The sequence below is a fragment of the Epinephelus fuscoguttatus genome, linkage group LG15, assembly GCF_011397635.1.
Source record: "Epinephelus fuscoguttatus linkage group LG15, E.fuscoguttatus.final_Chr_v1".
In the NCBI taxonomy this organism is placed as follows: Eukaryota; Metazoa; Chordata; class Actinopteri; order Perciformes; family Serranidae; genus Epinephelus; species Epinephelus fuscoguttatus.
Genome location: NC_064766.1, coordinates 34824318 through 34845585, shown reverse-complemented (window position 1 = coordinate 34845585; position 21268 = coordinate 34824318). Strand labels below are relative to the sequence as shown.

General features: G+C 41.8%; 1 protein-coding gene across 3 annotated transcripts; it reads right to left on the bottom strand.

The window, feature by feature from the left end:
* Positions 1–1194: 1194 nt before the first annotated feature.
* On the bottom strand, positions 1195–20024 carry LOC125902427 (tetratricopeptide repeat protein 39C-like). 3 transcript variants are annotated; one of them, XM_049598751.1, is made up of 14 exons: positions 19561–20024; positions 12698–12746; positions 9509–9637; positions 9251–9365; positions 8670–9069; positions 5852–6020; positions 5636–5729; positions 5447–5554; positions 5237–5346; positions 5027–5150; positions 4844–4941; positions 4567–4671; positions 4428–4466; positions 1195–1919 (listed from the first exon to the last, which is right to left on the bottom strand). In XM_049598751.1, exons 1-14 carry the CDS (start codon positions 19704–19706, stop codon positions 1827–1829), a joined length of 1779 nt encoding a protein of 592 aa, XP_049454708.1. In that variant the 5' UTR covers positions 19707–20024; the 3' UTR covers positions 1195–1826. The 3 variants fall into 3 exon arrangements, with proteins under 3 accessions (XP_049454708.1, XP_049454711.1, XP_049454709.1); XM_049598754.1 differs by lacking the exons at positions 9251–9365; positions 9509–9637; positions 12698–12746; positions 19561–20024 and having other exon boundaries at positions 8698–8814; XM_049598752.1 differs by lacking the exons at positions 9251–9365; positions 9509–9637; positions 12698–12746; positions 19561–20024 and having other exon boundaries at positions 8662–8799.
* Between the last annotated feature and the right edge of the window lie 1244 nt (positions 20025–21268).

The following is a 21268-nucleotide window of genomic DNA, read 5'->3' as shown; positions in this document are numbered from 1 at the left end:
TCTACCCTGGGCCATGACCTACTTATCACGCCCTGAGCGACAGATCATAAAATTTGTCTTGGCCTTTCATATTTTGGTGATTTTCCAACAAATTACGCAGACTTCTATTTCAGAATTCATCCATGGATCCCTGCGGATCAGGAAAATCCAGGTCCTGGCAGTAATTAGACGTGCTCAAGACTTGTTTCTTTCGTGTCTTCATTGTGAGAGGTGTTTCTAATATTTTGTCCATCTAATTTCTATAATTATGGGTAGACTTACTACTTCCCACAGATATTCCCTGCTGATCGTAAGAGTAACTACTGTGTTTGTTTTTTAGGCAGTGGTTCCCAACTGGTGGGTGGTGGCCCAAAAGTGCATTGTGGGCAAGTCTGTAAAAAAAAAAAAAACCCCACACTTTATTAAGTACAGTAAATTTCCAGCACGTTTTTTATTAAGAAATGAGTGAACAACTAACCGACAGCTACTTGACAGAGATAGCAAACTAGCTCAACGATATGGCCAAATGCAAGTATGACGCTGAGTGTATTTAAGTGTGGGACCTGGACCCCGTGCCTGGACCAGTTGGGAACCACTGTTTTAAGAGACAGTTCACCCCTAAGTCAAAAACATATTTCCTCTTACCTTTAGTGCGATTTATCAGTCTAGATTGTTTTGGTGTGAGATGCAGTGTTGGAGATATCAGCTGTAGAGATGTCCGCCTTCTCTCAAATATAATGGGACTGGATGTCACACTCTTGTGGTGCTCAAAGTGTCAAAACTCAACAGCAATGTCTCTCTTCAGAAGGCACTCAGAAGTTTCTCACAGTTGGGGGCTGTAGTTTGGTAGAAAGAAAGTTCCTACATGAAACTGCTCACAAAAAGGTCTGTGGATTATCTTGAGTAACCCAGTCACAATTTCTGGAAAGAGACTTTGCTGTTGAGGTTTTGTTTTTTTTTTTTGGGCACTTGGAGCACCACAAGCTGAGTGCCATTTAGTTCCATTGTATTGGAGGCCGACATCTCTACAGCCAATATCTCCAACACTCAGCAACTCAAAAAAAACAAAAAAAAAAACAATCTAGAGTGATAACATAGATAAGAGAAAAAATATGTACTTTTGTTTTGTGAACTTTTCCTTTACACTGTTGGAATGACTAAGAGGGTTAGCATTAGCATTTGTTAGCTGTAATAAGATCATTCGCAGTACGTGCATACAGTGCCCATTTTATTATCTTAAAACAAACAATATAAATGAGAACCAGTTTACAGCCAAGAGCAGCGCTGTGTATCTAGGGCCACTCAACATGATGTTGGCACATCTATTAAAACCTGTGTGCAAGACATATTTACACAGATAAAAACAAGTCTGCTTAAAAAAGGGGGCTGCACTAAAAAACAATCACTGTTTGGTACTCATGCCTATGGATTAGCAAAGCCTTTACAACCAACACTGAGATGGCTGAGTCGTTAATTTTAACTGCTTTGTCAGTTAATAGTTTATGTGCCATAACTTGACCTGACTCAGAGGAAAAACTCTCTGTTGAAGTGATTTCATTAACCCTTTTCAAAATTAATGTATAGATTTGACTAGAATCTAGTTTTGAGATTAGCCATGTAAACAATAAAAACCTGATTAGTTAATTTATTGTAAAATACATTAACATAAAATACCTTCTGTAACTATTCTCCCTTAAAACAGCTGCTGTTTATTGCACACATTTTAAAATGATGCACTGGCTCAGAATATGAAAATAAATTAAAACAATCTAACAGTGATGACTTGAATGGTTTTGTGGCTTTTTAAAAAGACATTTCTTCCAGTTCTTTGAGGTGCAGATGAAATGTCAAGGATGTGCTGCAGCAGCTCTCATAGAGGCCAGAGCTGAATGAATGCGAACATGGAGCCTGTTCTCAAAGTCATAGCCGGCGTAGTCCTCCTGCACAGTCCGTGAAAAACACACAACAGTGAATCAAATAAAAATGATATTTTGTCCGTGCTCTGCCCTCTAACAGTCTCTCCAGCCAGCACACTCAGACTGATCAATGCACTCGCTGCCCAATCATGTGGCAGCATGCCCATTAAAGAAGCAGGGAGCCCACTGCTCGGCTCCTCCTGAGCTCCTGTCAGATAGCGCTGCATCTGCTCAGGCATGCAGAGTCGGCTGTTACAGCAACAGCAGAGAGAGTGAAATCAGTGCTCTGTCAATGTCAGCTGCCCGTCCACTAACAAAGTCAATGCTGTTGCATCAAAAATCCACACAATTCAGGTGGGTGAGGCTGCACCCAGCGCCCCACAGACAATGCAGATACTATTTACTGTGCTGATATTCTGGGTGCAGGCCACTCTCAGCTCAGTGTGAGTGGGATGTGGCCTAATTCACTGTGTCATGACTTCATGCTGAAGTCAGACAATGCAAATACACCTTAGCTAAACCAACAGGGCAGTATGAGGTCTGCCTCTCCCTGAAGGCGCAGAACATTTCAGGTGCCCTCCACATGGGCCAGCGGAAGTCCAATTACCTGGCAGCTGCACGCAGACATAGTGACAGAACCTGGCATAGCTTCAGCCAGACACTCATTGTTTCCGAGGAGAATGAGTATCACCTGTGCTCGTCCCTACAAATGAACATCACCTGGCTTGTCCCCTCGTTACAGCTGTAGTTACTTTTACTGATACTGATTTTAAAATCTGATTCCTCTACCGACTATTGCCTTGTAGCACTTCTAATGGCCTTACCGCATGTGATCAAAACAACCAATCAAACTGAGGACTCAAACGCAGCTGTCACTCATGTCAATCACTGCTTGTAAACTGCAGTCAAACTGTCAAAGTCAGCAGCTCTGATCAAATATCAATAAAGATTCTCTTACTGAAATGGACATTTCTCACCTGAAATGTTCTCAGAAACATATTTTAGTTCACTGTTTAACTGTAAAATGAGAAACTTGGTCCAGCCACTGGGCAATGCTCAGTACTTTGGTCAACTTTTTCCAACATGGCGGCCAGGTTGCAAACTTTTTTCATTTGACAGCTAAACACACACTAAAATATGGGAAGAAATGGAGTGGAGCAGGACAAATGCATTTGGGTTAGGTTAAAAATTCAAAAAACACAACTACTTACATTAAAACACCGACCAGTTTCAACCCTAAAGTCTTCATCAGGGTGCAAAAGGGTGGACAAGAGTCGAGTGAAACATTTATAAGCTTGGTAGGGGGTGTCACCCAATCCTGATTAATAAGTGAATGCAGGCAGGTGACTGCTATGGGTTACAATGGAGAGGCCATTTTGAAGATGACATCACATAAAAAAAAAAAAAAAGTAAGCAAAGAGAATGCAATCCTTAAATTTAGTTGTATCCGTGCAGAAACACATAAGAGAAAAATAAAAATAAAATCAAGTCTGTATGTTTACAAGACACACTCAACACAAAAAATGTTTATAAAAATATTTGAGGCTACAGAAATCTGATTCTTTTCTGATCAGCACTGCCGAGTGTGGCTGCAGTCTGGAGCCATGATCGACACTAATGACAGCTGTGTTAGAGACTCCTCGTCTCTGATTGGTTGTTTTGCTGCGCCATAATAGATTTTAGCGAATGCCATTAGAAGCAGTCGGAAAAGGAGAAGAGGCATGATTTTTTACAGACTGTCTCATGTCCTTCTTTCAGAATATAGTGACAGTTTCAGCAAAGCTATTTTTATAAACGTTACCAACTTTAAGGTAGACATGTTAACGCTCTCGGGTCTGCTGAACACTAGGGATTTTCCCCAACAATTAATTTCTGTGACATTTAAACTGTTAAGTTCATACTTGGACTAGTCAACTAGTCTAAATGCAAGATAACACTGATAAAATTGAGCACAATTTACTCTACTACTTGTATATATAAATACTGCGTGTAAGAGCCACTTAAAAATGTTTACCACATTTTAACACAACACACATTTTGGGGGGGTGATGGAAATGCATAAAATAAGAATTTTAATAATAACTTCAGCCAGCTGGTGAGAGTTTAACTGAGTAGTCAAGTAATGGCGCACATCTCTAATGAACACATCCTTCTGCTATTTTTCCAGCCGATATGTCACCATCAGCCCCCTGTAACTACAGTTCAGTGTCCTGCCGCAACCCACTGTACTTAGCTGACTGACTTTAAGGGGAGCCAAGCATTGGGCTTGCAACACCTTTGTTGGATAGGCTATCACCTGATCAAGTAGTGAGTGTATTGATCCGTCAGAGTGTGCACATCCTAAAAAGTTAACACAACTTTGATCAAAAACTGACTGAGGGTGGAAACAAGACCAATAATGAAGCCTGCTACAGGAGACCGAGTCATAAAACTTGCTACCAACAAATTAAAGCTTATGAACAATCAATAAGCAAATGAGAAGCAATACAAATTTTTAGGAAGCATAAAGTAGAAAAAGGAAACTTCCTGTACCTTAGCCTGAAGCATCAGCATTCTGCCCTTCCCTGCAGACTGGAAAAAAATACAATGAAATATTTAGTCTGTGACTTTTCCGCCATTCTCAAAACAGGGAAACAGTCTCTCTTTGTGTCACACACACTCATAAACTTACCTCTGGGGCGTTAAGCAGCACACAGCCCAGCTCATAGCAGGAGTAGGGCTGCACGTAAGAGTTGCTCAGACGACCGACCTCATCCCTCGCAGCCAGATGGAAATACTGAAAAACATCAGATATGACGCACTTGATCAGTTATAGATATTATCACTACAGTGCTGACTGTTGCGTGATGAGAACAGTGTTTACAACAATCCTACAGCTACAGCTGATGAGTGATTCATATCTCCACACCTTATACAATGACTGTATTATTAATGTGACACAAGAGTACCTGGATGGCATCTTTGGTATTATGAAGACATCTGTTAATGGCACCGAGAAGCAGGTTTTTCAGGCCTGCACATGAGGCATCGTCAATCCCCTGCAGGACTACAACGACAAGAACACAAGTCAGCTACGCCCAATGACGACAACAGCAAACACAAACTAGTTCAAACAGTCTATAGTCCAGTACCTTGTGTCATCGTCTGCAGCTTGGCGGTGGAGCAGTTGGGCAGAGCTTTCCAGAGGTAAAGAATCTCAATCACAGACAGGATGCAGAGTTCTCTGGACAGGCTGGTGGTCCTTAGCTTCTCCGCCTGATAACATGAGCACATTCATTATTATTGTCACTGTATTTTGCTCCAAACATTCCCAACAGAAAACCAGCTGGATGCACACTCACCCTCTTCATGGAGAACAACTCGATCTGATTATTTTTGCGTTTGAAAAGCCTTTCAACATCCTTAAAAACCCTGACAGCTCCCTCCAGATCACCTGTGGCTCCTTGGCACACTGCACAACATGTAAAAATATAATATGGATTAGGAGCTGATAAAAAAAAAAACCTCACGAAAAATGCCCTTGAAGCCTTATTCGTTTGTAGTGTTACCACCTCCAGTTAAATAGGCGTAGTAGCACTGGGACCAGCGAGACTCTGTCTTCAGTCGCTCAAAGGCCCTGTAGGCTTCGCTGTAGTTCAGTTCGATCATGCTGCACCAACCTAAAATGTTCAACAGTCAGAAATTATGATGCAGACTAGCGCTGAGCAAGGTGGTTTGAAAACTGAGAGGGAAAATAGTACCTATTTCATATAAACACACGTGCTGAATCTCCCTCTGGTCAGAGGCCAGATCTAAGGCATCACGGAAGGACGTCAAGGCATTACTGATCTGGCACTAGAAAGGGGAACTTTGTGGTGTGAGTTACAGGCTGAGACAATACTGAGCTTTCCCAACCGAGGCTGGAGAACAGGCCACAGAGCAGCAGATAATAAGGTTTATGCTTAACGCGTATTTACCTCGAGGCGTTGGACTCTGCCTTTGAAAAACATGAAGAGGGAGGAGTTGGGATAGATGGCCTCCCTTTGTTGTAGGATGGACTTGGCTTCCATCAGGCCTGCCTGTGTGTCTGTGCCGTCCAGAGCAAAGAAGGGCTGCACTACTGTGTGGTACCACAGGAGGGCCAGGCTGTGAGGGGAGCACACAGACTGTAATGAGTCAGAGAGTAAAGATGACACCATCTGGTATGAAATTAAAACAATTTGTAGTGATTTTTATTTAGCTGCTTGATGAAGTGAGATTAACCACGTTTAACAAATGCTGATTAAACATGCTGAACAGCAGCTTTAACATTTTAGACAAATATTAATCAACATTTAGATAACTCGGTAGACAAAGCTAAATTATCACTAATCATTTTAAAACAGGGTTAAGTACAGACATGGGGCTTCATTCACTATTATCTTCTCAAGTATTTTCTCACATTTGTTGTTGAGAAAGGTCCAAAGAAAAGTCTAGGTGAGATTCTTGACGTGTTCTTAAACTGCACCTGTGTTCTTTTAGAGTGTTTTCACATGTGGTCCTTTTCAGCCCTCTAAATGGACGTTGTATTTAGCCTTATCGATCACATGCTATTGCACTGGGACACTTGAAAAATCAAAGGAAAACACGTTGGCCTGTAAAGCTTGCAAATACGCAGGATGAGGAGTAGTTTGGTCCACAGAAGACACTGCATGTCTCCATATGTGGAATGTAGAATAAATCAAATGGCAACAGTCTACAGCACAGAAACACTAAGGTTTTCCTCCATTTTAGGTTCATCTGAAAGCAAGAGGCTTCATAACTGCACTGCAGTGCCACATCAAAGTAAAAACAAAACTATGTCAATATATATTATATATATAGGCTGCATGTAGCTTTTCTAAAAGTTTATTGTTGTGTGATTTATTTATTTTTTGGTCTCTCTCTGTCCCTCCCTCTCTTTATGTATCACTTTGCCATATGGATGACTAATATTTTTATGTTGCTCTTCCTGAGGTTTCCACCATTTTTTCCCCCATTAAATGTTTTTTGGGGAGTTTTTCCTTATCCGCTGTGAGGGTCCTAAGGACAGAGGGTTGTCGTGTGCTGTAGAGCTCTGTGAGGCAAATTGTGATTTGTGATATTGGGCTTTATTAATACGACTGAACTGAAGTGAAACTATATACGCCTGCAAAACCCCATTAAAGGGCATGAGACTGCAGGGCCGTGTGCACACACAGAAATTAAAGAAGAGGAGGACCAATAAGAAGAAAAAGAAAAGTTTAGCACTGGACTAAAAACATGGGAAAAAAATTCAATAGTTCTGCAGGGAGTGAACACCAAACGTATGTCATATTTAGTTACACAATGAGTAGATAAGAAAATCCGTGGGATACTAAAAATAGACGCTAATCAACCACCCGAACCCGATCCGTCCCGCAGACGCCAACTTTATGCACTTTAATAGCACAACTGTCAGGACTGAGGACAGACACAAGCAACACGGAGCTCTCCAAGGTGTGTGTGTTTGAGGGACACAGAGAGAGATGGAGAGAAGGTGGAGTATTTCACATGATGTTTCTGACAGTTTAATTAATAACTCAGAACGCTGCTTTGTCACGTTTTGTCCCGGCCGCATGAACCACCTGTGTAGCTTCTACAATGATCAATCACTAATTTTAAGCCAAAATGCTTTTTGTAAAATAATCAAAATTACTACTTAAAATATTTGAAATTATTAAAATATTATTGTAATTTAAATCCTACATTATATACTACGGTTGAATTGAGGAAAACACAATAACCAATTAAAGCTGAAAGCTGAAAGCAGCGATGATCGGGCCCTCGCACCTCTGCACAACTCGGGGGTCCTGGCAGGACGCCAGCTGACACGGCTATTCTTTTCTGTGAAAGTCGGACGCCACACGCTGGCGTGAGATGGTGTTCTCTACATTGAGCGTGGGCACTGGAAGGATCTAACAAACATCAGTAACACTCTTTTTGTTCCTCCTACATTCAGCATTGTCTCTTACTGTTATATGAATAGGGTGACAGTTATTTAATTTGAAAACATACTGGGAGTGTAGATAAATTACTGATGGCAAACATTGTAGTATGAGCACAGTGATGTCTAAATAAAATCAATGTATTTTAATGAAACTTGTCATTTACACCCCTCGAAATTTTGCGTATGTCTACAAATGCTAAGCTAAATATCATTTTTGTCACCAATGCTGCATTTATTTTATGATGAACTTTTGTTTTTCTTTCAACCTCAGCACAAAATTGTAAGTAAGCGTGCTCTTGAGCGTGCTTACAGTAGATCATGCAATTATCTAAGACCAAATCCAGAATAAGAAACATCGGTGCACGTCAGAATTTTTGTGGAAGCTGCGGGTGGGTTTTAGGAAAAGAAAAATCTCAATGGCTGGTGAATGAGGGCCATAACTGCCTGCATATTCTAGGAATAAAACAGAGTTTAAAATGATTCATTATTTAAGCATGATGGGACAACTTTTGCTGCAGGGCCTGCCATCAGTCTGTTATTAAAGCTGTTCACAGGAAGGTTTTTATGTTATGCATTTCATTGATTCTGTTTTTATTATATATTTGGTCCATGCAGTAAATTAAATTATTGCTATGATTCACTGTAGCCACCAACACAAGACAGTAATTCATCTCAGGAGATGACATTTCTTTTCTTTCCTTCACAAATGATGCCTCCATTACTTCATCGTATTGTTTCCAACTGAATGAGCTAGATCATGTTTCAGTATCGGCCAGAGTACAGACACACATACTCACTCACATACTCACGTAGCTAAGGGGGCCTTCATGTCCTTACTTTCACTGGCGTACGTGAGCGCTGACAGGCCCTGAAGCCGGTCGCCAGGGAAGCCCAGCAGGTTGACGATCTTCAGGAGGTGCGGCGGCACCATGGAGATGCAGAGGTGGAAGAGGCCGTAACCGAAGCTGACCGAACCTTTTAGTCGATCCAGCACCTCGGGGTTGATGCCGTCTAGTCTCAGGGATGGACTCGGCCCGGGCGAAGAGGAGCGGCTGTGCTCGGACTTGTCAGAGGACAGAGACGGAGGCGGCAGTGCTTGCTGTTCGGAGGCTCGTCTTCTGCTGCCCTCCTGCAGGTGTGTGATGTCGCTGTAGCATTTGTTGTACATCTTCCAGGCTTTGCGGAGGATCCAGCCTCCTTTGATGTACGCTGTTAGGAGATTAAAGTGGAGGTCAGTGAATCATGCTATCCTCTGCACTGGACTACTGGTATTTAAAAAAAACAAAACAAATATGCATCTGTTAATATTAAAACTAAATATTCAGAACTGCTACGATCTGTATTTTCATCCCACATCAATAAATGTGCAGGCTACTAAAGGTTCTCTTACACGACAGCTCTTGTTTGATGAAAGACAGCACTGCAAGGTAAACCTGGCAGTCTGCGATGATGATCTGCCTCTGGAGTCGGTCCACTGCGGCCACCCCCGACCTCTGGGAGTCCATCTGCCCACACAAACACCTCACACATAAACTCATGTGACATGCAAGCTAACAAACAGCAAACATAAAATGCTCCTTTTCAGACTAATTACATTTGTTCTATACATATCACAAACATTCAATTAAATGTTGCAGAGGTTACTCACACTCCTCTTGATCTTGTTTTTAATGGTCTCAATGACTCCAGTGTTTTCACTCTCACACAGTCTCTCTGTAGCTTTGAGGTCCTCAAAGGCCATCTGCATTTTCTCCTCCTCAAATGTCATCATGGCATTCTGAAAGAGCGGTAGAAAGACAAATAACCATGTTACGTACTAAATGAAAGCTGGTGAGCCACAGCTCTTAAAAGTAAGGCAACATGTCTAATCCTGGATTGAACCCTGGAGTCCAGAAAGCAGGGAAACAAAACCAAACTGTAATCTTCTTAGTTTTCAGATTTCATACGAACAAACTTAAGCAGTCAGGAGTCCTGTATTTCTCTTCCATATACACTCACTGGCCACTTTATTAGGTACACCTTGCTAGTGCCAGGGTGGACCCCTTTTGCCTTCAGAACTGACTTAATTCTTTGTGGCACAGATTCAACAAGGTGTTGGAAACATTCCTCAGAGATTTTGGTCCATATTGACATGATGACATCACACAGTCGCTGCAGATTTGTCAGCTGCACATCCATGATGAGAATCTCCCGTTCCACCACATCCCAAAGGTGCTCTATTGGACTGAGATCTGGTGACTGTGGAGGCCATTGGAGTACAGTGAACTCATTGTCATGTTCAAGAAACCAGTTTGAGATGATTTGAGCTTTGTGACATGGTGCGTTATCCTGCTGGAAGTAGCCATCAGAAGATGAGTACACTGTGGTGCATGCCCAAATGCACTGAGTTGCTGCCACAGGATTGGCTGATTAGCTATTTGAGTTAACATGCAGTTGAACAAGTGTACCTAATAAAAGTGGCTGGTGAGTGTCTTTAAGATCAGTTTATCAAAACCCTCTGAAGACAACATGAAGCCACGTGCACACACCCAGGAACACTTCAGCTTGGCCTCCTCCTGCTCACACATCAGACAGGAGATTATAACTCTAATCTTTCAAACACACTGCAGTGCAAATGCTGTTGTTTAATAATTATTACCAAACTATGCGACCATGTACGGCGTGAGATGCCTTAGAATTATTGCAATCATAGCTCATCTGTCTTTGAGTGCAGATTTGTGGTGACGTGTGTTCATGTCGTGACGCTCTGAACCAGCCCGACACTTCCTGAAGTAAAGCTTTTGGTTTGCAGAACTTATCACTTATCATGTTTAGCGGTGACGCAGCTGTTTCAAAGCTATGAGACCAGTAATGTGACAGGCTGAGGGTTTTTAATAATCATAACAAACACTGGTCGAGGCTATATTCACCTTCACCAGCCCTGTGCATGTTGTGCTGCTGCAGGAAGTGAACATGGAGACTCAGTATTTCTCAGGAGAACGCAAAGGTTTTGCAAGGGAACACAAAAATGTTTATCTTTTGTTCACCCATCTATTTTTTTCTCCCCAGTGTCTCCTTAGAGGCTCCGTACTTTATTAGGTGGCTGTAATTATTCTGGTGGCACACTCCAGGCTTATTTTATGTATCAGTTATTACTCTTCTCTCTTTGCATGTGCTGAGGTCTGAGGTATGTGGTGACCTTGGCTAACTCAAACAAGTTATGTAGTCTTGCAATGTGTTTTGCAAATTGCACTATACAAATAAATGAAGAAGAAAATGATAAACAATCACAAAACAATCCCTTGTGTGTCAGTCATTCTTCAATGCTTCATTTGCCCCTAAGGAGACGATTAAACATCTCACTCTAAAACTGAAGGTACCAGCAAGTAACTGAAGTTAATTAAGGTTTGTTAAATGACTGCTATATATCACCATCAACAGTGTAGAGTATGGCACATGGTCACATCAACTGGCACCACATTTAAGTCAAGAGACGACAGGTAAGTGAGTAAACGCTGTTTTGTCAATTCTTGTTTCTAGGGTTAACAACACAGGGTCAACTGTTTCAACTGTTATTTTATTTTTAACTTGCACCATAATCCCTAAACATGCTTTAAAGGGATAGTTTTGAAGTGGGGTTGTATAAGGTACTTATCCTAAGTCAGTATATAACCTACAGTAGATAGCCTTTCGAGTGTCCCCAGTTTGTAGAAGCAGGCTAAAGTCTTAGACGAAAGCTAAACAATGCCCTGCTGTGGAGGGGGCAGCAACAAAACCTATTTCAGCCACCTAAAAAAATCAATATCAGTTTAAGTGTACACTATACTGGGGCGTCGGTGGCTTAGTGGTAGAGCAGGCGCCCCATGTACAAGGCTGTTGCCGCAGCGGCCCGGGTTCAACTCCAGCCTGTGACCCTTCTCTCTCTCTCTCTCTCTCTCTCTCTCTCTCTCTCTCTCTCTCGTCAAATAAAGGCTAAAAATGCCCAAAAAACAAGCAAAAGTGTACACTATACTGAGAATATTTTCACTGCTTTACCTTCCCAACAGATAGCAATTTCCAGCGGGAAAATGGAGCTGTTATATCGTTCTCCTCAAAGCCAGACTCCATTGAGAAAAACAGTGATTTAGCATTGCTGAACACAGGAGCTGCTGGTCTCCTGCTGCCTCGATCAGTCAGTTTCTTTGTGTTATCCTGTGACTTTTGGCATTTAAAAGGGTTAGTTCGGATTCACCAAAGTCACACAAAAACACAAACACACTAACTAACTGAGGCAGAGGTAGACCAGCAGCTCCTGTGTTCACTGAGCCAAAATGACTGTTTTTGTAAATGGGGTCTGGTGGCTTTGATAGATGGCAAACTGAAGCCATTTACAGCCTCCTTGGCAAAAAGAAGATGTAATAAAGAACTCTCAATATAGGGTACAATTAAACTATTGTAGATTTTTTTCAGCTGGACTGTTCTGGTGGCTAAAATATGTTTTGCTGCGGCCCCCATCCACAGCAGGACATTACTTTGCTTTCGCAGACATCTGTAAGTACTGCACCGACTATGGATGAGTCCCCCATACAACTCCAAGTTGTCTATTTGGTAGGGTAAGAGCTGCATTACCATTTTCATGTTTTATGACATCTTCCTCTTGTTCCTATTGTGTTTGAAAAGGCATTACTTCAGTCAGTCACACTTCTGTTTTTGTGCCAGAAAAAATATGAAGTCTGGCTCTGAGCCCAGCAGCAACACAAGGGAGATTCCTTTAACCTCATTATGAAACTGAAGCGCTTTTTAACTGGAATTTACAGTCATTTTTGTGTCAGCATTTGGACCACAAAGTAAAACAGTACAGCGCTGCATCATAACTCACCAGAAAACTCACAAAACTGGCCCCGAAACTCATCAAAGGACTGTGGTTCCTGAAACAGAGGATAGAGAACAGACGCATGACTTGAAAGTGACTGACGTGTTTGAGCTGATAACAGATCTAGAGGCCGTAAGACGTCCATGGGTGGAGCGACAAAAATGTGTTGAGCCGGTTTCATGCATGAAGCACTAGATTGATTGACTGTGACAACAAGAACAAGTTGAGCCACAAGGTGACAGTCAGACAAGAGCAACTTGATTCAAAGGGGATGTGGTTATTTCAGATATCCGTCCATAGCGCTGGTGGTGATTTAAAGGGACAGTTCACCCCAAAATCAAAAGGGAATTTTTTTCCCTCTTAGCTGTGGCGCTATCCATCAGTCTAGACTGTTTTGGTGTGAGGTGCCAAGTATTGGAGATATCGGCCTTCTCTCAGATATAAAGGACTAGATGGCACTCGGCTTGTGGTGTTCAAAGCACCAAAAAATACATTTGAAAACTCAACAGCAATGTCTCTTTCCAGAAATCATGACCTAGATACTTGGGGTAATCCACACACCTTGTGAGCAGTTTCATGTAGGAACTAGAGTTGTACCGATACCGAAACCAGTATCAGAAATGCCTCTGATACTGCCTAAAATATCGGGTATCAGCGAGTACAGCCTATGACCAATCCGATACCACGTAATGTCATTACGCATACGCACGCTGCAGGCAAACGAAATGGAAACGGAGTTTTAAAAGCATTCTACTGTTGCCTTTAAAATGTCTTTTTCACCAAATTGTGTGGCTGCACTTTAACCTGTGTCTTGATCTGTGTCAACACTGGATAATAATAATTAAAAAAAAGTTTTATGGCATTCATTCTACTATTATTTATTTATTTCTTAATATTTTACATAGAGTTTTAGGAGTTAAGACATACAACAATTCACATCCCATCCTTTTTTATTTTATGTGCTGGTATCGGATCGGTACTCAGTATCGGCAGATACCAAAGGTTCAGGGATCGGAATCGGTATCGGGAAGGAAAAAGTGGTATCAGTACATCTCTAGTAGGAACCATTTCCTTTCAACTGAATCACCACTCAGAAGGAAGCATGCATCTACTCATGGACGAGAGGCCCACAGCGCGAGACGTAAACGGTAATGGCGTCCTCCTAGGCTGAGCTGTAACTCAGCGGCGCTAGGTGAGCTAGCAATAGGTGCACACTTCCTTCTGCGTAGTGATTGGTGGGTGTAGTTTGTTGGAAAGAAAATAGTTCCTACATGAAACTGCTCACAACAAGGTCTGTGGATTATCTCGAGTAATCAGGTCATGATTTCTGAAAAGACACACTACTGTTAAGTTTAAAATTTATTTTCTATAGGGCTGCCCCCTGAAAGTCGGAGATTCGAATCATCAGTCAGAGACCCCTCAGTCGACAGAGATTGCTTCAATTCAAGTAGTCTTTTTTTTTCAGTGTGCTGTGAAGGTTACTTCTGGGGATGTTAATGTCCCCCGCCTTTGCTGCGGAGTTAGCATTCTTGACTTTCACGCCACTCTTTGGTGCAGGGCACTGCCGACAAGCAGGCAGCAGCACAGAGAAAGAGAGGGTTTGCATTGTAAGGCTCTAAGACAACTTTATCATCTCTAATCTGTTTGGAGGTGGTGAATTTAGAGCTCACAGACACTTTATATGTTACAGTCTCTGGCTTTTGTTTGATATCTAGTGTCAGCAAAAAAAAATGCTGTAGCACATCTCCGACCGGTCGTTAGCAGCTTGTTTAAACAGCCAAATCTGATTAGACTGACATAATTCTGAGTCTGGTACAGCCCTAATTTTTAGGCGCTTTGAGCACCACAACCCGAGAGTCATCTAGTTCCATTATATCCAAGAGAAGGCAGACATCTCTACAGCTGATATCTCCAACACTCTGCAACTCACACCAAAACAATCTAGAATGATAAACAGCACTGCAGGTAAGAGGAAAAATATGTATATATTTGATTTGGAGGTGATCTGTCTCTCTCTATACAGCATCACTGAACCCATAATGCAACACACACCGCCCTAACAGAGCCATGGAGGAACTGGTTAATACAGTCACAAGTTGGTTTTATGTTGCTGTGTTATGCATCTTTCACTTCTCTCAATCTTTTCTGCTGATGCAATCCAAACAGGATGACACCTAGTGTTTAATGCAATTAGTGGAAGAGGTGACATTTAAGATTTCACCAGGGGTCAGGACACATAGGGTTTGCCCTGCTGTGGCATCAGCATGCAAGTTGAAAGCGAACCTTTCCTAGAGATAATCAGCCCTTAGAAACTACACAGCATGAATGAATGTATATAAATCCTGTGACCAGGAAAGGTACTTCCCAACCAGAGGTTCCCAACCTTTTTAGCTTGTGAGCCTTAAACCAAACCAGTGTATTTTTTTTAACGGGTATCCAAAAGATTAAAAAATTATACAGTTATTCACACAAAAAAGGGAAAAATTAAGAGTTACATGTGGAAAAATATTATTTATCTTAACACAAATGTTTATTCCATCTTTCCTGTGTTGTAAAGTGTCTTGTAAACCCTCAGGATGACCTCACAGGACTGGAACCAGTGGGTTAGAGCATTGGTTCCCAACCTAGGGGTCCTGACTCTGATTTGGGGTCATAAAAACTGTACAAGGTGGTCACAAGACCTTCTTGATTTTAAGGGGTGCAAGAAAACTTTATATACAGTAGGCCTCAGCATTTAATTAATTTCTGTAAAGACAACTAAATTAACTTGTTATTCTAAAGTTCAGATTATTATTCAAGATATAAACCTTTAAAACAGGATAAGGGCTTTAACACATGCTATATTCACAGAGCCTTCACTCTCTGTTAAACAGCCTCGTCCTGCACTAGAAAAATACGTGGGTAAAACAAACTGCCAAGCATCAGGAGTCTGTTGGTGAAGATTCTCAGTCATCCAGGTCATGGTGATCTTAAGTGCTGTATCGCAGGCAACTGGACATTTCAACTCTCATCCAAGAGGCTTCTTCAGTTTAGTTGAACTAAAAAAAACCCTTGAGGACTTAACTGAGGGGTCTCCAACAGATGATTTGAGTCTCCGACTTTCAGGAGAAAGCCCCACAAAATATGCATTACTCGACCAACTGAATCACTTCACAGAAAGAAGTGTGCATCTACTGCAATCACCTCCTTCTGCAGGGAGATTCCATTGAAAGAAAATAGTTCCTCTATGAAACTGCTCACAACAAGGTCTGTGGATTATCTTAAGTAACCGGGTCATGATTTCTGGAAAGAGACACTGCTGTTGAGCTTTTCCAAGTGCATTTTTGGTGCTTCTTGAGTTGAACTGAAGAAGCCTCTTGGATGAGAGGTGAAACGTCTTCAAGAAACTCAAGTGAGTCCAGTTGCCTATGATATAGCACTTATGAACAGCATCAGGGAGAAAATAAAACACTGAATTTGTCAAAAGGAAGCCTATTTAGTATGTACAATTGTTAAAAAACACAATAAAGACAGAGAACTAGTAAAAAAAATCCTAAATCTATCAGGAAAACTTGTAATAATCTGCTTAAAATCCATCCAAATCTCTCAAACTTCCTGACAGTGTGCTCTAGCTGAGGGCACTTTCCCTTTATTCCACCTGGCAGGGGATCTGTGACGCCCTATCCACAATCCTTGAGTCACTTTCCCAATGGATTCAGAAGTATGCCTTTTGGGCAACCTCTTTAATTCCAATATCAGACATAGCCATTCCACTCAGCTTACAGAAATCCTGTTGGCCAAAAAAAGTATTGCAACAAGGTGGAAGTCAGATCTCCCATGACCTGTTGGATTGTGACTCTCAAAAGTGACCAGCTGCATACCTCTAGAGAAAATAACTCACTCAGTAAAGAATAAGATGCACTCTTTCTATAAAATATGGCAACCTTTAATTCATTATATGGAAGTGTAACTCTGAGTCTGGAAGCTACAGTCACTGTATTTGGCTTTGTGTGAAGCTACAAAGCTATTGGACTCTATGTGCCTCCTACTATGACTGCAGGATGGTCATATTACAAATATCAAACACAAGAGACATTTCAATCTTTTGACTTTTGCTGCCAGGAAGAATATTCTTCTCCTCTAGACCAAGGACGCTGCTCTGACAACAAAAGCCGTGCCACACTCTTATAATGCAGTGTGTTCCCAGTGAATATATCTCTTGTATGCTTCACTTCTCAGAGACCTTTCATACAGTTTGAGACCCTTACTTAAAGTACATTGGACCATCGCTGTCATGTTCTATTTTATGGGGGGTTCCTAAATCGGCTTAGCCAGTCTCTCTCTACACTTCCTGTAAATTAGCCCTCTCGCAACCTTGTTATTTGTCTATATGGCCCAATTGCTAGTCTGTTTGTTGCTGCCTTTATAAGGTTGTAGGAGGTGATGACTGCTCCCTAATTTTCTTATTTTCAACTACTCCTTCTATTCTCCATCTTATGTCCGAGCTGTTCTGTTCTGTGTCTTATGTAAAAAAAAAAAAAATTGCAATATATACAGTACAGGCCAAAAGTTTGGACACACCTTCTCATTCAATGCGTTTTCTTTATTTTCATGACTATTTACATTGGAGATTCTCACTGAAGGCATCAAAACTATGAATGAACACATGTGGAGTTATGTACTTAACAAAAAAAGGTGAAATAACTGAAAACATGTTTTATATTCTAGTTTCTTCAAAATAGCCACCCTTTGCTCTGATTACTGCTTTGCACACTCTTGGCATTCTCTCCATGAGCTTCAAGAGGTAGTCACCTGAAATGGTTTCCACTTCACAGGTGTGCCTTATCAGGGTTAATTAGTGGAATTTCTTGCTTTATCAATGGGGTTGGGACCATCAGTTGTGTTGTGCAGAAGTCAGGTTAATACACAGCTGACAGCCCTATTGGACAACTGTTAAAATTCATATTATGGCAAGAACCAATCAGCTAACTAAAGAAAAACGAGTGGCCATCATTACTTTAAGAAATGAAGGTCAGTCAGTCCGGAAAATTGCAAAAACTTTAAATGTGTCCCCAAGTGGAGTCGCAAAAACCATCAAGCACTACAACGAAACTGGCACACATGAGGACCGACCCAGGAAAGGAAGACCAAGAGTCACCTCTGCTTCTGAGGATAAGTTCATCCGAGTCACCAGCCTCAGAAATCGCAAGTTAACAGCAGCTCAGATCAGAGACCAGATGAATGCCACACAGAGTTCTAGCAGCAGACCCATCTCTAGAACAACTGTTAAGAGGAGACTGCGCGAATCAGGCCTTCATGGTCAAATAGCTGCTAGGAAACCACTGCTAAGGAGAGGCAACAAGCAGAAGAGATTTGTTTGGGCCAAGAAACACAAGGAATGGACATTAGACCAGTGGAAATCTGTGCTTTGGTCTGATGAGTCCAAATTTGAGATCTTTGGTTCCAACCGCCGTGTCTTTGTGAGACGCAGAAAAGGTGAACGGATGGATTCCACATGCCTGGTTCCCACTGTGAAGCATGGAGGAGGAGGTGTGATGGTGTGGGGGTGTTTTGCTGGTGACACTGTTGGGGATTTATTGAAAACTGAAGGCACACTGAACCAGCATGGCTACCACAGCATCCTGCAGCGACATGCCATCCCATCCGGTTTGCGTTTAGTTGGACGGTCATTTATTTTTCAACAGGACAATGACCCCAAACACACCTCCAGGCTGTGTAAGGGCTATTTGACCAAGAAGGAGAGTGATGGAGTGCTGCGGCAGATGACCTGGCCTCCACAGTCACCGGACCTGAACCCAATCAAGATGGTTTGGGGTGAGCTGGACCGCAGAGTGAAGGCAAAGGGGCCAACAAGTGCTAAACACCTCTGGGAACTCCTTCAAGACTGTTGGAAAACCATTTCAGGTGACTACCTCTTGAAGCTCATGGAGAGAATGCCAAGAGTGTGCAAAGCAGTAATCAGAGCAAAGGGTGGCTATTTTGAAGAAACTAGAATATAAAACATGTTTTCAGTTATTTCACCTTTTTTTGTTAAGTACATAACTCCACATGTGTTCATTCATAGTTTTGATGCCTTCAGTGAGAATCTACAATGTAAATAGTCATGAAAATAAAGAAAACGCATTGAATGAGAAGGTGTGTCCAAACTTTTGGCCTGTACTGTATGTCATTTAGGGGTTGTCAGATAACTCCGTGTTAGAACAGGGGTCCCTTAAAAAAAAAAAAGGGATGCACTGGCTTAGATGACCAGTCTTTACATTTAAATACTAAATTACTTGGTAAAAACAAGCCTGCACAGGTGCAACTGTCCAACTACTAACAAACTACCTGGGCCAGGATGAGAAATTCACCACAAACCTGTTTAAAGAAACTAAAAGACAGTTACTTGCACAACAGGAATAAGAACCTGTTGTTTCTTCTTTGACAACATTTGTGTATTTACACTGTCTGATGGTCACAACACTTACAGTAACACCAGCCTGTCGCCTCACAATAAGAGAATTATTATTATTATTATAATATTTAAGTGTTGAGGCTGTTTGAGCATCACAAGTTACACTGTGGGTGTGGATATTTGCCCTGGGTATTTACACAACACTCATCCTGCTTGTGACCTGATCATATGGCAGTACAGTAGACAAGTGTGACAAGGATGTTGGGTTATGTTTTGCAAGCTGAGCAAAGACAGAGACAGAGCTGAAATTAATTAACATGTCTCGTGCTGGTTGACCACAGTAGTTTGGACACAATGGCTACTTTGCAACATTCACTGACCCCCTGTAGAGAGTAGTTAATCACAGAGATGTTCAGCAGGACGTTAAAACAGACAGAAATATTGTTTAATATGTGAGACATGGACTCTCACAGACCTGTACAATCTGAAGAGCTCGTCGCTCTCCTTGAATCCATTGTTGAGGAGCATATTGATCCCCTTCAGCGCCAGCTCTGCGTCGTTGATAGTCTCTGTCTTCTCATCCTCCACGCTCCTCGGGGCTGGTTCCGTCGGGTCCGCCATTGAGACACCCGATACCGGAGGTGAGGAGCTGAACGCGGCCGCGGAGGAGGAGATGGAGGGAGGGGAGGTGCGGCGGTTTGTCTCAGTAGTTTACTTCCAGGCAGAGTAGCTAGTCTCAGCCGGTGGCGCAGTTTGGAGCAAACGCAGTCATGTTCGAGACTAATGAGCGGACAGGTTCAGGTAACTAACCGCTGACTACATGCGTGTGTGTGTGTGTGTCAGAGTGTGTGTGTGTGTGCGCCGTTCAGCCAGCGGTTGTGTAGCTGTTCCGTATTCTGCCGCCGCCTGACCGGTGGCTCGTGTGTTCCTGTGCAGACAGGAAATGTGCTGCGTTTGGGTGCTGTCGGAATTATTAGCCTTAAGAGCAAACACTTAAATTGAACATTTGGATAACATAAAAAAAGCATAAACATCTCGTAGAGGATGTACAAATACAGAGCAAAAATAAAAGTCAACCTCTACGAAGGTGAGGCAAATTAAATAAAGAAAATAGACTAGAATTATATATAATTAGATAAGAATAATAAAACAAATACGTTAATGAATTAAAATAATAGGCATACAAAATTTGACCAACTGGAGCAAAACATCAAGATCCAAAACAAGGACCACAATTAAAAAAAAAAAAAAGTGAATTTTCAATCAGACACCAAACGAAGCAATAATCACTAAGATAGGGCTTTTAGAAAAAAACCCAAAACAAAACAAAACAAAAAACATGTTTGGGGTTGGGTATTTATCAGAGGAGGGTATGGGTGCAGATCCCGGGGGGATGGGGGGGACATGTCCCCCCCCCAATTCTGAAAAACACAAATTGTCCCCCCCATTTCTAAATAGCTTAAATGATTGAAATTGAACAAATGTATACAGTAGTCCTATATACTGGGAGAAAGGGAAGATGATGAGGAGAAATGGGAATCCATGAGAGGCGAGAGATGAGAACGTGAGTGGACATAACATGCCTGAGACCCTGAAACCAGAAGTAGCATTAACTAACAGCGAAGCAGTGAAAAGCAGGGTGATGGCTGGTTCCATGTACTACTGGCTGTTTAAGAGAAATAAACAGTAAAGGTGAGCATATGATTCTCTTTGTAGTGCTTTTTGAATGACTTGGTGATGGTGATGAGCCTCTATGAAATCGTGAAATATGCTGGCAATCTCAAGCGCTCTGTGGGCATGATTTGCACGCGTGCAATTAAAAAAAAATCACAACTGATTGTGTCCCCCCCAAACTTCATCAGATCTGCACCCTTGGAGGAGGGTATGGCTGGGGTGTCATTTCATTTTTTACTATATATTTTTCCTTGACCCTCCCTGAGCGACTGGCGGAAAATGCACGACCCTCCCTCCATTGACAATAAATTAGTTAGTCTAGCAGGAGAAATAGCTAATGGACCCTAATGGCGTCTAGTCAAAATATTTCTTGTTGCCAAGGTCAACTCATTTGGCAGCCATCTTGAATTGATGTCCACACTAATTCAAAAAATGTTTTCACAACTCCTGAACCAGACAACAGACAAATTAACCCACTTGTTCATATAATTTGGACACCAGGAATCAAA

Bases quoted from the DNA above. Each gene is read 5' to 3' on its own strand.
- LOC125902427 (XM_049598751.1), bottom strand. From the start codon at position 19,706: ATGGCGGACCCGACGGAACCAGCCCCGAGGAGCGTGGAGGATGAGAAG. The intron at 5,730-5,851 runs GTAAATACGCGT...TCCCCTTTCTAG, and splicing joins GCAGAGTCCAACGCCTCGAG to TGCCAGATCAGTAATGCCTT. The intron at 5,151-5,236 runs GTGAGTGTGCAT...TCATGTTATCAG, and splicing joins AGTTGTTCTCCATGAAGAGG to GCGGAGAAGCTAAGGACCAC.